General features: G+C 42.2%; 1 protein-coding gene across 1 annotated transcript; it reads left to right on the top strand.

Moving 5' to 3' along the window:
* atp6ap1lb (ATPase H+ transporting accessory protein 1 like b) lies at positions 1-13,753 on the top strand. The gene is made up of 7 exons (XM_085393723.1): positions 1-361; positions 6,962-6,999; positions 9,079-9,161; positions 10,561-10,799; positions 10,966-11,016; positions 11,153-11,396; positions 11,730-13,753. Exons 1-7 carry the CDS (start codon positions 228-230, stop codon positions 11,964-11,966), a joined length of 1,026 nt encoding a protein of 341 aa, XP_085249849.1. The 5' UTR covers positions 1-227; the 3' UTR covers positions 11,967-13,753.
* Positions 13,754-14,694: the final 941 nt, after the last annotated feature.

The following is a 14,694-nucleotide window of genomic DNA, read 5'->3' as shown; positions in this document are numbered from 1 at the left end:
GGTGAGCAAAGTGAGAGGCAGCAGAGGGAGGATGACAGAGAAGGGAGTAGGGCGAGAGGAGAGAAGGTGCAGCGAGGAGTGGGGGACTGTGACGCACACCGATCGACTCTGCTCGCAGCTGATTGGCCGCGGTGCCTGCCAGTCAGAGGAGCTGGGTCTCGGGCGCTGCTTGAAGAGCAGATTATGAAGCGGAGCGCAACCAGCGGCAGTCTCCTCTTATTGTCTCAATGGCTGCACACGCATTCCTCCTCTGCTCCCTCGCCTTGCTGTCCGCTCTCAGCCGGCCTGGGCTCTCGTTCCACGACGAAGAAGCACAGCCAGGACTTACCTATGACGAAGTGCCTGAGATCTTCGACAGGAGGTAAATCCATCTCTAAGGCTGTGAACAGAGGAGGGGTGTAGGGGAGGGGGAGGGGTACACGGAGATGCATGCAGGGATGCTGAGATGCTGATGTGTTCTCTTAGGGTCGTTTTTGTCGCCCCTCTCTTTCTCCTTTGCAACGCTTTTGGACATTTCACCTTGGGTATGCCTCAAATTATGGGTTCGGGCAGTGTTGGTGTGCCAGAAAGAGCCGAGGTGCGAGGCTTTGTTTGCCTCAGTGTTGGGGACTGCATCAGACGCTGCTCATCGATCACGGATGGGGCTGTTGTCTCTGTACAGTAGTGCTGGTCTGGCAAGAGGAAGCTAAATAAGGTTGGGGCAGTGGGCCCGCAGGAGAGGTAGAGGAAGGAAGGAGAGGAGAAAGAAGAGAAGACAAGGAAGCAGGAAGGAAAGGTAAACAAGGATGGGACAGGGTGGAGAGGATGCATCAGGGATGGTCTGTTGGGGTCTGTTTACTGATGCAGTCAGTGAGAGAGGAGGGGGAGAGAGAGAGGAAGAGTGGAGAGGAGAATTTTAGCCAGCTATGTCTGCATAATGCACATGCAGTCCTGCAGGTCAAATCTGGATAAAATATTCAGGGCTCAGATGTACAGGCATTCACAACAGTGTGACAGGGACAGCAGCGAGCAAGCAGCCAGGGCTTTTGCTAGCGCCAGTTCCTGCCTGCTTACAGAGACATCACAGCAAAGACCTATAATACGGTGCCAAATCCATGTAAGGCTCTTGAAACTATGCCATGCACGATGGTTCACACAATCCTCTATAGCACAAATGCTTCAGAGCCACAGTTTCTCATTCAGTGCTCTTTAATCATAGTTCAAATGATTTCCCTTGTTATTGCACTTTGAGTGTGGTAATACACTGTGGAGGGGTGGGAGATTATTACTGCGATGCTTTCATTTGTTGCACGAACAATCTTATCTGTACACATGTTTGCAAGTCAGGGGCACAAATAACTTGGATTTAGAGCCTAATATAAGAATTCTCGCGGGATTTCTTTCATTCCAGCTCAATTTGGAGTCGTAAAACCCAGACAGATAGCCTCTGACAGAGAAAGGCTGCGCAAACATCTCCAGGGGTTTGTGAGCCTATTGCCTGGATCAAACTTTGTATGTAACTCTGCAACGTAACAGCTCTGGTCCCCAGACGCAGCCTCGGTCTCAGCGCTGACACACTCCGAAATGCTGTTACATAAAAGCAGCCTTGTAGTGGAGCATAACACTGGAACCGTAGAAGGAAAGGTACAGTGAGACAGAAGGTTTTGCAGGAAAGTAATGACAAGACAAAAGGCAGGAAACGAGACATTGTGAGTGAAGTGATGTCTGGTACTGTAGCAGATGCAATATGGAAGTGGCAAAGTTTAATAGCCTAGAGCTTCGCAGCATTATAAAGCTCTTAGCCATAGACATATTTAGTGTAAATCATAATCTGTCTATAGCTAAATATCTAAACTTTTAAGCATGTTATAATTAAATACATTTTAAATAATATTCAAAATTTTCCAGTAAACCTTTGGCAATTTAAATATATATATTTGCATATATACTATAAATTTCTAATAGGATTCAAATGAAGTTGTAATTTTGGAAATCACACACTGAGAGAGCAAACGCAGGAGGTTCTGTAGCTGCAGTTTAAAGTTCTTATGAAGTGTTTAAAATGTTGTTTCTATTTGGACCTTTTTATGCTGCAAGACTAAGAAGTCTTGGAGACCTTCACAACATGCTCCTCTGACGTTGTGAACATAACATCAGAAGATCATGTTTTAATGTTTTATGTTTTAATCAAACTTAAGTTAGTTCAGTTATCCATGGAATCCAGTTTTAAATTAGTAACGTCCCGATACATTTCTCAAACATTTCCGTAACACAGTATCTTGAGTCTGTGACATCACACTTGCATTTTATCACTCCCACTGTACAGTGAAAAATAGCCTCCGAGTGTTTATAATTCCCAGTGGTGTCTAGAATAGCACAAGATGTCTTGCATGCTTTTCCATATTAAGGTAAATTTATTCTCAAGTTACAAAAACCTGTCAATATAAATTGTTTTGTATAAAACGGTGTTTTTTGCAAAGAACAGAGAGCAAGTATACGATATACAGCTCATCAAGGCTCCAAGTTGCACCCACTGTCCCACGCATGCTTGCTTCAGTCTGTTTGTCAGTCATGTGGCTGTAACTGTAAAAAGTGTATCCATCACGTTCTGTAGTCAGCATGTGCTGAAATGTATCTTGACCTGACTTTAACATAGAGATTAGAGGTCAAAGTGCTAGATTTCCAGTAGACGACTGTTGAGTGATCCTATTTGGAGAAAGATTAAAGGGTTAAAAAGACCAGCAGCTAATTGTAGAATATTTCACTAACTATTTAAAATCATAAAAATGTGTACTGTGTTTACAAAATGAAAAAAAATCAGGTCAAAAGTGAACAATCGTGTGTTCTAGTCCCTGTTTGAATGCACTCATAACGTTTCAGCACTGCTGCCCTGACCCTTAACCCTTTGATCTCAAAGGAGTAGGAAGATTTGCACAACTCTAGCACAACCAGAGCTCCACAGAAATAGCAGCCAGACTCCAACCAACTCCCAAATCTTAATCTGTACTAATAAATCTATCAATAGGCCAACACCTGCACAGTCTGGGATTAAGACATGTTTTCCTGCCTTGCCAGGGATAATCGTTTATTGTCTGATTAAATAATTTTAAACAATTGAAAGTAGAGTATGTTTTGCATGCCTAAAAAAATATTATGGCTCTGACATTAATGTTAGCCAGCAATAGAAGTTCTTCCTGTACATTGTGAAATGCTGCCATATCTGGGTTTGAAGTTTCATGTAGGTATAATACAAGGAAATATGAGCAGTTAGAACACATCACTGGATGCACAGCTGAGCTACACAATGACAGTGATTGTAGGCTGAGAGATCTAAAATTAGTGGATACATATATATATGTTAAAGAAATGTTACCTCTCATCATTTTGTTGCATTTTGAATAAAAAAATTCAGTTTGTGAGATGAATGAACCACAGTATTTAAAACTCATTGTACTAAGGCTGTCGAATGTAAAGGGTTGGGTGGACTGATCGTGGTTTACAGAGCATCACAGTGCAGCGCTCTGTGTTAGCAGAAGCTAATGGGACTTGTTTACAAGTTTGGGTTCAGGCACCACACCTTTTCTCTGCTCAGCAGCTCACAGCAGAAGCCCAGACGAGCCGAGATAATCAGCTATCTGCACGCTTGAGCAAGAATGTCCAGTAAACATGTACCGACTGAGATCCCACGTGTAGGCTTGATAGATTGAAGTGCTGAAAATATCTGTAATTTTAAGATTGTCATCATTATGTATTGAGGCTATCATCATACTGTTAAAGTGGACACGAATAATGCATGGGAGCACGTTTGAACATTTGCAGGGGGTTTATTTATTTTGTTATATGTGAGGGGACTGCGGGGACCCAAGGAGTGGCTCAGGCTTGGCTTTGATTATATAAAGGGTTTGTTCAGCACTCAGGCACCGTGTGACCGGCTGAGCCAATGATGGGGCTGCAGAAGTCCAGGTCTGCTGATATCGTGAAACTGGCACAGGAACAGTCGGCTGGGCTTTAGTTAGCACTTGCACACTTGCGCAGCCTCCTCTGGCACCTATCAGCCAGCTGAGGCCCAGGAAGATGTGCAGGAAGACGTCCTTATTTGCTTGTGGTTGATTTAGTTCATCTGAGTGTTTCTGTAACTGAAATGTTTTCATTAACTCGTAATGAATATCAGAGAGATAAATATATATCAGATATTAAAGGCTTTTTGAAGTCTTTTTGTAGCTATAATATCATATATGTCCCCAATATTAGTGCAGGCAGTCAGTGAGCAGCAGCCAAGTGTCTACCACGTAGTGAGGTTTCAGTTGCAGCTGCCTGCTGCCAAATGTAGTGCTTTTGGCAGCTGTTTCATACAGTCATGCTTACCCAGCATTCACCGAGGCAAATATAAATATTTGGATTTACCATATACATAAACCCTGTTATTGTTTTTCATACAATAGCTTAGGGAGCCAGTACGTGGGAGCGAGTCCTTTGGAATGTATACATAAGAATACAGGACGACTTGGACTTGATGTAAAAGTTGGCACACGTGTGTTATAAATGAGACTGACACTAGAGCGTGTACTCATTACAATTCAGCAGAAATCATCATGCCGATGCGGCTGAACTGATGATTATTATTATTATTCCTGCATCTGCTCACCTGATAACTGCAGGATTGTAGCAAGAAAGCTGAAACATCAACAGTGCTGTTGCTGTGCACAGAAAGCCCGAGTCTCTGTCCACGTATTTCATCCCACAAGCTTATTGCAGAATTTCATGTTTTGTTTTTTAATATTTTTTTTATCCATATACCTGAAATTATAAAGTTATTTCATGGAACAAAACACAACCTGTTGTATAAGTAACAGTGAGGTCATATATCTCTAATAATGATTTGATATAGTTTTATATAAAAATGAAAGGAGATATTTATTTCACACACATTTTCCTGCCATGTTTTGAATTGAATTGGTCGTCATGGCCAAAGTTCAAATCGCTTGGACCTCTGTACAGAAGTCACGATTTCAGAGGTCAGGTCTGATGCAGTCTCCAGTTCTGAACGCTGCAGCCTCTGACATCAGTCCTTAATCTCTTCATCTTGTTCTGGGCCTCGTCGCTCATAACTTGGGCCCCAGTGGACCTGGCCTGTTCTTACCACTAATCCTAATCCATCTGACACTTCACTACACCATATTGCCCAGGTGGAAACGGCACCATACGGCCAAATAACTGCTCCAGTCTCCTGGCACTGATATGTCTGGCAGCTTCCTCCCAGACTAACCGTCTGATTCCTTTTCATTTGTCAGCTGTCTGCTTACCTGCTCAGTATCCCACCTTCACCTTGGGCTCCTAATTAAAATTGTGTGAAATAAATCTGCATTTTTTAACTCCAAAATAAGTAAATAATAATAATAAATAAACTGTAAGAAAATAAATTCTCATGTCCCCTTTTTATCACAGGATTTAAGGGAGGTTGTTGCACTTTTGTCTGAAACATAATTGTGAGCAGTCCTTCACAGCAGATGTTTCAGTTGGCTTTTGTGCGTTTAAACGTTGTATAAATATTCAGGTCATCCTCTTTCTGTCTTTTAAGAAGAAATTTGCAGCGTTGATATTCAACTAAATAACAAAGATAATGACAGAAGTTCCCTCCATGCATTGTTTTTGTTGTACTGCAGTTCATAAAATGACTTGAAATGCTGCCAAACAAAGCTGAGAAAGTGACTAAAGTAACAGGTGATGACCCAAAAGACAGATGTTAATTGTAATACTCACTCCAACAGATCTTGGGATTTAACTTTTATAAGCCCATTATAACTCTCTAGCTTAGGAAGCCAGTCCAAATAATGGATGAGGGCAGGTCACGATCAGGCTTCTAGCTGGACCGCTGCAATAAACAGAAGTAGCTAGCGCCACTTCGTAAGCCAATTGTTGTATCACGTCTTTGATTAGACAGTTAAAAGGATCAGGATGAGCTTAAGAAGTCCAGGCTGTGTGGAGTTTAAATAGACCAAGAGCAGCAGGGCAAGGACAAAGGTGTGGAAAAATCTGTTCCCAGTACACAGTGTGGGTCAGTCCCAAATCAAAGACACATTTATAGAAAAAGCCACACACCAGACAAACAACAATACAATGAGTAAATGTGTCGTTGTGCTCTGTGCTCCCACATGGAAAGAAGTCTTTTAAATATGGCACATATACACGTATAAACAGACTAAAGAAGCATAATTACCTGTTTGGAAATGACTTCGCCTGTTTAAAGACTATTTTAGAAGTCTAACCAGAAAGATTTTGTTATTCATTAGACAAAAACAAGCTGAACTCGTGTTTTTACACCCACATTTGAGCCGGCACACTAAACCGTTCAGAGAAGTTTGGAATTACTCAGCATAAAATGCAACAACTAAAAAACAACATTGTCTGTTCAGCCATGCAAGTAAATAACTGCATAAAGTTTGTTTCACTATTTTTTTCAGCTGTTATTTGTATAACAGTAAATTTCAAAATTCTTTGATAGCAGTAATAATAGATTATAATTAGTAATAATTAGATTTTAGCATTAAAAACATCACTTTAGCTAATAAGCTTTTACATACTGCTGAATCAGCTGTTACAGAGACTTAAAATGTGATTTTGTTAGTTACCATTAATGTTACTTTAGAGCAGCTGTGGCATGAACCTTGCATTTGGTGGCATTTTGGTCTAAATGCTAAAACATAAAACATATCAGTTAGATATATAAAACAGCTCGTTTTGTTGTATTTCATGGAACATTTAGTTGCACGCAGTACATTAAAATGCACATGTTTTTGCATAATACTCAATTTTATGTAAACCGACCTTTTTTATTGTTGTTGTTGTGTGTTTGTTGTGTTTGTAGAAAATGGATTTTTGCAGCTGTTACAGATTGAAGCATTATTAACGAAAGAAAAGTCTTAAAAATGATCCTTTGTGTTGCAGTTGCAGGACCTGATTGTGTGTTCTGTCTTTCCCACAGCAAAGAGAACCCCAAACAAGCAACAAGAGTCACATCAAGTAAGTAACAGATCTGGTGTGACACGAGGCCTGATTCAATCAAACCTGCCATGGTAACTTTGACACTGATGTGTTGGATAGACGTGACAAATGCATTTCTTTCCAACACTGGAGACATTCAGCGTTATGAAGTGTGGAGCACATACGATCCGTGCACACAGTGGGAAGACGTGCTGCTGTTTTTATGCTCTCTGACACAAAGGTGGAAAATCGATGAAAACATTCTTTTCCGTTACATAAACGTATGTTTCTGGATCCTGGGCCCTGTGCTTCGTACGTCGCTTACTACATCCAAGATCAAATGAAACATCCAAGACCAAATCATCGCGCTAACTCTGAGCTCGCTATTCCGGTTCCCCGAACACACCTGTTGTTGACGATTAGTACAGCTGGATGAAGTAATGTGCGATCACTGGGTGTCGTAAAAGGGGATACGCATCGATAGCAGAAACAGTGATCGGCAACCCTTTGATTGGTCGGCGAAAATGGCGAAGGAGCGCGCTCGGTATTTTTCGGCAGCAGAGCAAGAACTCTTGAGTGAGGGATTTCAGGAGTTTCAGAGTTGAATTAAAACGCAAGGGAACACTGCAAAGGCTGCAAAAGCAAGGAGAGAGGGCTGGCAGAAAGTTGCTGACAAATCAAACTCGTAAGTAATTCAATAATAACAATAATAATGGAGTGGATTTATATAGCGCTTTCCAAGGCACCCAAAGCGCTTTACAATGCCACTATTCATTCACTCTCACATTCACACACTGGTGGAGGCAGCTACGGTTGTAGCCACAGCTGCCCTGGGGCAGACTGACAGAAGCCAGGCTGCCATATCGCGCCATCGGCCCCTCTGGCCAACACCAGTAGGCGGTAGGGTAGATTTATCATATCACACCATATTATCCAATATTATATTACATTATATTATATTATAATATGTTATATTATATCCCCTTTCACATTAGAGCCACAACAGGACCCACTAGAACATGGGAACAAGTAAAAGTGAAATATAAGAATATTCTACAGAATGGTAATATTTATCACTTATATTGCTTGTCGTCTCTTGGAAAGAGACCCTGGAATAATCTGTTTATTAATAACAGCAACCAAGAAAAGGGCAGAGCAAAAACAAAGACAGGTGGTGGTCCTGCACCCCCTCGTCAACAAGTTGGTTAAGTGAATAATACCCTCACGGGAAAATCGATATCTCTCTATGAGCACACTGTCGCGCTGAGCTAAAGGATCCTGTCTATCCCGCAATATACGCTGAATTCTGAGGACTCTCCTTATCAATCTTGCACCTTCCGCAATGGGTGGCTCGCGTAAACGGACAGGACATGGCTGCGACAGACTTCCCAAATCCACCTTGGCTTTTATAGCCGTGGTCTCTCATCTTGATTACACGAAGTAATTTACAATTACTACTCTGAAATATGAATTACATCTGTAATAATCACATACATGTAATAGAATGTTAATAGTACTTTTCCCTTTTTTAGGGAATGACCTGTATGTATCTGTGTGACATCAATAAAAGGATCAAGTGCTGCATTATCTTTAGTTACATTGATGTTATTTATTTATGGTGAAACAGTGGTGGAATGTCGCTGTTGCTTTCGTATGAATGACGCGGACATACCTGCGTGGCCGCGATCTAATCCTGTTTACATAAAGTAAACCTGCTCCCCAGCAGGTTTACGCTTACGGCTCTGTTGCTATGACAGCAAGTCCCGGATGGGCTTCGGGGAACCGAACGATCCAGGATCACGCGAAATCGTCAACAATCAAATCCAGCTAACTCACTTAGCGCGGTACGAAGAACAGGCCCCTGATAAACAGTATTTGTAAACACTTAGCACCGTAACTGTGAAATAAACTGCCGATGAGTCAGTGTGATGACGCAAAACAGCTGGAAATAGATACGAGCCTGAGCAATGAGGTGCACACAAAGCCTCTTTGTGACTGTGTGCGTTTAATATCGTGCGAACTTCCACGATTATGTTGCAATCTGTAACGCAGTATTGCAAGCAGCCTTTTTTGTGTACCAACATCTTCAACGATGCGGTAACGTGTGCGTGTTTTCAGGTCAAGATGGTGAGTACGGCTTAGAAAGTGAAGAGGTTTATTTGACGCCCGAAGATGAAAACCCACTCAGGAGAATACTGCAGGTACAGTCTCTCTGTTCTTGCCTGGCTCTCTCCACCATCAGCCATTCGCTCGCACATACAGATACACACCGAAACACACACTAGGATGCTCGCAAACAAAACAGAGCATGCTCACTCAGCCATACTGCATGACCTTGAATGTGGGAATATTGTAGTCTCATATTCACCAGAGGTAAAACATCTTTGCCACCCACACACAGGACTGCTGCCACTGAAAATTCTGCAATAAACATGCTGCATACGCTGTTGCATCCAGTTGTATCAGTTAATACTGGTGAACTGATTCTTTTATAAAGATTTTTATATCATTACTGTTATAGTAACGACTAGTTTTAAAATGTTTTGGAAAATTGCCACACATACCCAGTTATTTAAGAGTAATATCACAGTGTGACTACGTCTTTATATATATATTGTAAATTAGTGCTGGCTTAAGTCAAACAGCCTCCAGTGACATGTAGCCTTTGAGCACAGAGATTAAAAAGCCAGACAGAGAGGCAGTTACTATTTTCACAACCAGCAGAACAGCTGCCACACAAATGTCTGCAAATTCAGAAAGATCCTGTTTTCCACGCACAGCTCCTTCCTCATTTAGCATTCAAGTGGCGGTTGGTCCACTGAACTTTACACACGAGTGAAATTATAATCATGATGACAAGCTTGACAGAAAGGTGATTTTTAAATTGCCCTTTTGAAATCAAATATCACTGCATGCATAAAAAGGAGGCACGGTAGCTTGTGCACTAAGTCAAGCTCGCTTGGTGTGGAAATAAATCAGGAGCTGGTTGGCGATTGTATGCACGTGTCACGTGTCACGCTGACATATGCTGTGGAAGAGCAACGGTGACAGAAACGACTGCACAGATGAAGGAATAGGATAAGTTGGATTTATGGTCTCTGAAGCTGTTTCCTTGTTGAGCAGCTGGATCCACCAGGGTCTGCTTTTATGGGGGGGGGGGGGGGGGGGGAAGCAAAACTTTATACTGTTTCATTTAGATGATTTTACAATGAATAAGTGGATTACACTGTCGAATTGTTTGGCTCACGTTATATAATTATATAAAGTAATCACAGGTTACAGAATATTTTATTATCCTCATAAGCCCCGAGCCTAACTGATCTCCTGCCTTTTGCCCCCGTATCAGGGGGCGTTGGGGCTTAAGAGGTTAATTTGATTGGCTTCAACAAATAGAAATTCTTTTGATTTCTAGATTAACTTATTTATTGAACACACTGTCACAGCCACTTCCAGCCTTTGAAACAGGGAAAAGCACATATAGAAAGCGTAGAAGGATGAAGCTGGGAATGCAAAAGTGCAGCTACTCGTGCTTTTTCTGCAGATTTACTGTCATTTTTGAAATTGCTCCTGTGCTTAATGACTTTCTTCATATGTTGGCAGCCTTTTAACTGGCACCATCCTGGGATTTCTCACAGTAAGAGGAAGCTGCTCCAGTCTCTGATGGGGCCTTATGGCCCGCTGAGCGTGTCTTACAACGGGAAGACTTGCATTCTGTTTAAGGCAAAGCGACTCGCTATCCGCTACAGGAACCACACCTTCATCGATCTAACTGAAAGGGTCTTTAACCCAAACTCACCTGTGGACACTAAAGGCTCCATCTGCACCAAAGAGAAAGCTACGTAAGTCACTGAGGACCCCTTACTGCGCAGTTGCTTTAACATTGTGCATGATGCATTATATTTCACAACCTTGTTATCAGACAAGGCAGTAGAAGGAAGTTGATCTTGCACTGACGGTTCCTCTGGGTTTCTGTGTTAAATGTTTACGTTTCTTTTTCTGCCGAAGGCTTTCTTTAAAGTTTGGTGACGTGGAGGATTTGCGAGGTCTTGTAATAAGGTAAAAACACACTGACTAACTTCCTACGTTTTATTTATCACATTCAACATTATTGTTGTATTCGAACGTACAGTTTACAGCGTAAGTGGTCGTGTGCGGACTGTGCATCTAACAAACTGAACTGTGCCTCCACCAGACTACAGATGTCCAATACTTTTTACGAGGCAGCTGGTCAAAACTGGTTCACACTAGACAGCGTCCACATCCACTACAACTGGACCCAAGAGGCTACATTCAATGCCAGCGAGGTCTACGCTCCTGCCACTTCCTCCTACCATTGCCAGCACGTCAGCAGCCTGCACAAATACGACACCCTGCTAGTGCCCAGCTCCCACACTGACACATCTGCTAACTGGCACATCACGTTCACTGATTTCCAGGTATACTGTCGCACAAAGGGCACAGCCTTTGTTGTGTAACTCTTCTAATAATGTCTGCACATTTGTCTGTCCTGGTCTCTATACGTGTGCATGTTTGCCAGCTTTTTGCCTTCGTGCTACACCTGTTCGGCCATAGGTCAGTCAGTCTGTCCTTTTCCTGCCTGTTTGGCAGACTGTCAGTCTGTTTCCACTCTGTCTGCTCAGCCATCTGCTTAGGCTGTCTCAACCTGTCCATCTGCCCAGTTTCTCGATGCTTGGTAAGCCCAGTAAGAGCCAGTTGTCCTCTTTAGTTCAGCCTAATCTCATCTTTCTGGCTTCTCTTTGCTCTTCCAGATCCAGGCCTTCAATGTTCAGTCAGACAAGTTTGCATCGGCCAGTGACTGCGCTACTTTCCTGACACCAGCCATCCTCATGGGCTTGGTGACATCTTTGATTCTGCTCCTCGTCTTAGCCTATGCCCTGCATATGGTGGTACACCTTAAGCACATCGACCGCTACGAGGAGCACAAAGCCACAGTCTACTTCCCCCGCAGTCCAGAGGCAGAGTTGCCAGACAAAAACAGTCTGTGAAGGAAAGCGAAGAGCCAGAAGATGGCAGGGGAGAGAGGGAGAGAAAGCTGAGAAGCAAGGCTGCGGGGAGCACAAGGGACTACAAGATCGAAAAAGTATCCTCCACTGAATATTTGTTTAACAAAATGACAACTTTGCCTGTTCATATGAAAACCTTCCAAGTCTTAACTGCTTTAAGTAAATGTAGACCGTGGTGGGATACTTTTTCATCTTTCCTCATTGACCTGCGTCTCGGCGTCCATATTTTGAACGAAGCCTGTGGATGTTCAAGCCTCTCCCAGAGATGGCTCATGACCCTGATGTCAAAGGTCAAGGTCTGTCCCGGGGCCCTGAAGGGCAACAGTGTATACAGTTCTTTACCCCAGTCAGCTATTAAACACCTTATCAGCCTACCAGCTGTAGCTAATACAGCTAACATCAGATGTATAAATGTATGTACTACATGGCCGACAAGCTTTTACGACAAAACTTTCTCTGACATTGCTGTAGGAAATACTTCAAAGAGCCAGCTTTACAGCAGAGATAGCCGTATTAGCTACATGCTGAAAAGTCTACTTTGGCTAGTGCAGTGTTTCCTAATAATGAGGATTACAGAGAGGCTGGCTTAAGTTGCAGCTTAAAATAATCAGATATGGCATGAAGTAGAAGGAGCTTGAAAAGCTGTGGACTGGTAAGCAGAGGGAAATTTCAGGAACCACTGGTCTAGCATCGGAGTGACTGGAGTGAATGTGCCAACACTACTGGCCCTTCAGAGCCTCTGGCATCTCTCACCCTGCCCCTGAACAAGACTGCTGCTTGGGACTTAACTGTGAAATGGCCTTTAAACAGACCAGCAAGATAAGGGGGTTTCTACCAACTAGCACAACACTGGTTAGTGCGAAAGCACTAACCACAAACTCAAAGACTCTACAAGGAACTATGCTGCACAAGACGGCCCGTCGTAGGGCTTGGCAGGAACGCGGGTCTTGGGATGAAACGACTCTCGTTGTTTGACCAGGGGAGGCCACGGTCCTCCATCTGCACCACTGGATTTGACTGCCAAAGTGAAGCTACAAAGAAGTTGCCATAAATTATGGTGAGAGACAGAATAAGACAATGTGAAAATAAAAGCTAACCATTACAGCTATGTACAAAACAAAAAAGAGACACACAACATGTACAAAAGTGTCACTCTGCGGAGGTTTTTTATATACATTGTAATCATGAAATACTATTAGGTACAGGATGACTATGCTAATCCTCATAACCAAAAGGATATACAAAGCTGTAGATACTTTAAGATCTCTATACGATCATAGCTCTTTACTATCTTCAAATACTGCACAAGTAATAAGCATAAGCGTAAGACATTGTGCTCAAGGACTGGTGAAAGTATCAATGCATATGATTTTTACGACAAAGGATTAACATATTACATTGTTTGTCTATTTGTTTTACGCTGGGCTGAGGATGTAAGGTCCAGTTTCATTGAACTGTAAATTACAGTGCAAATTCCTACCATAGAAGGACAATGCTATGGAATGCCGTCCATCCATCAGGACTCATAGATGCCATTATAATGCCAGATGCCACACTAGCAGCAGTAACAGCATCAGTAAGTCATTACTTCTGATAAAAACACTCAGCATGACAGTAAGTAGATATCTTAACATTCAATATGGCAGTTCTGTCAATCTGTAGCAGTGTGAAATGTGTTTTTGGTCATAAATGTATCCTACAAACTATGAAAAGATTGGAGGCAGTTTGTCTAAGCACAGACTGATGTAGACTGAACAATAAAAGATATTCAGAGGAAAAAAAGTCTGTTGTGTTTATATTAGAAGTAGTTTGCTGCACTTAAAAACATCAATACACATACTCAAAACATCATCATGTTTTCTTTTTGGTAACCTGCATAATATTGTTTCAAACATTTTGTTCATCTTGTTAACTGTTATTCAAATTTCAGATTTCCAGCACAGTGTCCAGGTCGGGCGCCAGGCCCCCCCCTCCTGTGTGCCATCTGCTCTCTCCTCTCACCTCTCTCTGATCTAAAATGTCTTACCTGCCGGCAGATACCCAATAAAACTCCTTCGTGGAAACATCCAAGGCAGTCGCAGCCATGAGTTAAATTGCAATCTCAAGCCAGTTCTCTTTTCTGCTTTTGATGCTTTTGAAGAGATGATTTCACAGGATAACTCCGTATCCGCAGTTTGAACAGAGTTCACATTAAATGATTCATCCACATGCCTCTGAAATAGGCTAAAGTATGTGCCTCAGACTAGACGTGGCTATAATACGACTCTCCTTGATGATGAATAATTATGAAATAATATTCTCAGCCCTTAACATCACCCAGAGCAGCTGAAATGCTACAGAGACACCTAGTGGCAACAAGTGATCCTATCAGCTAGCGCTTGGCAGCGGCAGCATCACAAATGTAGATTTCAAGATGTGATGCAAGGGTTGGGTCAGTGCAGAAAGTTGTTGAAACACGTTGTTGCTTTTTTTCTACGGAGATAAAAATTATAATTAAAAAAGTGTCACTGAAGCAAACAAACGACACATAACTGGTCAGACATCAGACAGAACTGTCAAGTTTTTATACCCTGATTCACATCCAGATGCCAGCAAACACAAAACTGGACAAGAGAGAAAACAATACTTATGCTTGAAGAATTTAAATTGTTTGTTAAAAGGTCAGTCGTTTGTATTTTATGGTCATTCTTGAAGTTTGGTGCTTTAGACT

The sequence above is a fragment of the Rhamphochromis longiceps genome, linkage group LG20 (assembly GCF_057381845.1).
Source record: "Rhamphochromis longiceps isolate RC_006_pf linkage group LG20, R_longiceps_female_GT1.1, whole genome shotgun sequence".
Lineage (NCBI taxonomy): Eukaryota > Metazoa > Chordata > Actinopteri > Cichliformes > Cichlidae > Rhamphochromis > Rhamphochromis longiceps.
Note: the sequence above shows the minus strand (reverse complement) of the source record. Positions and strands in the feature narration are given on the sequence as shown.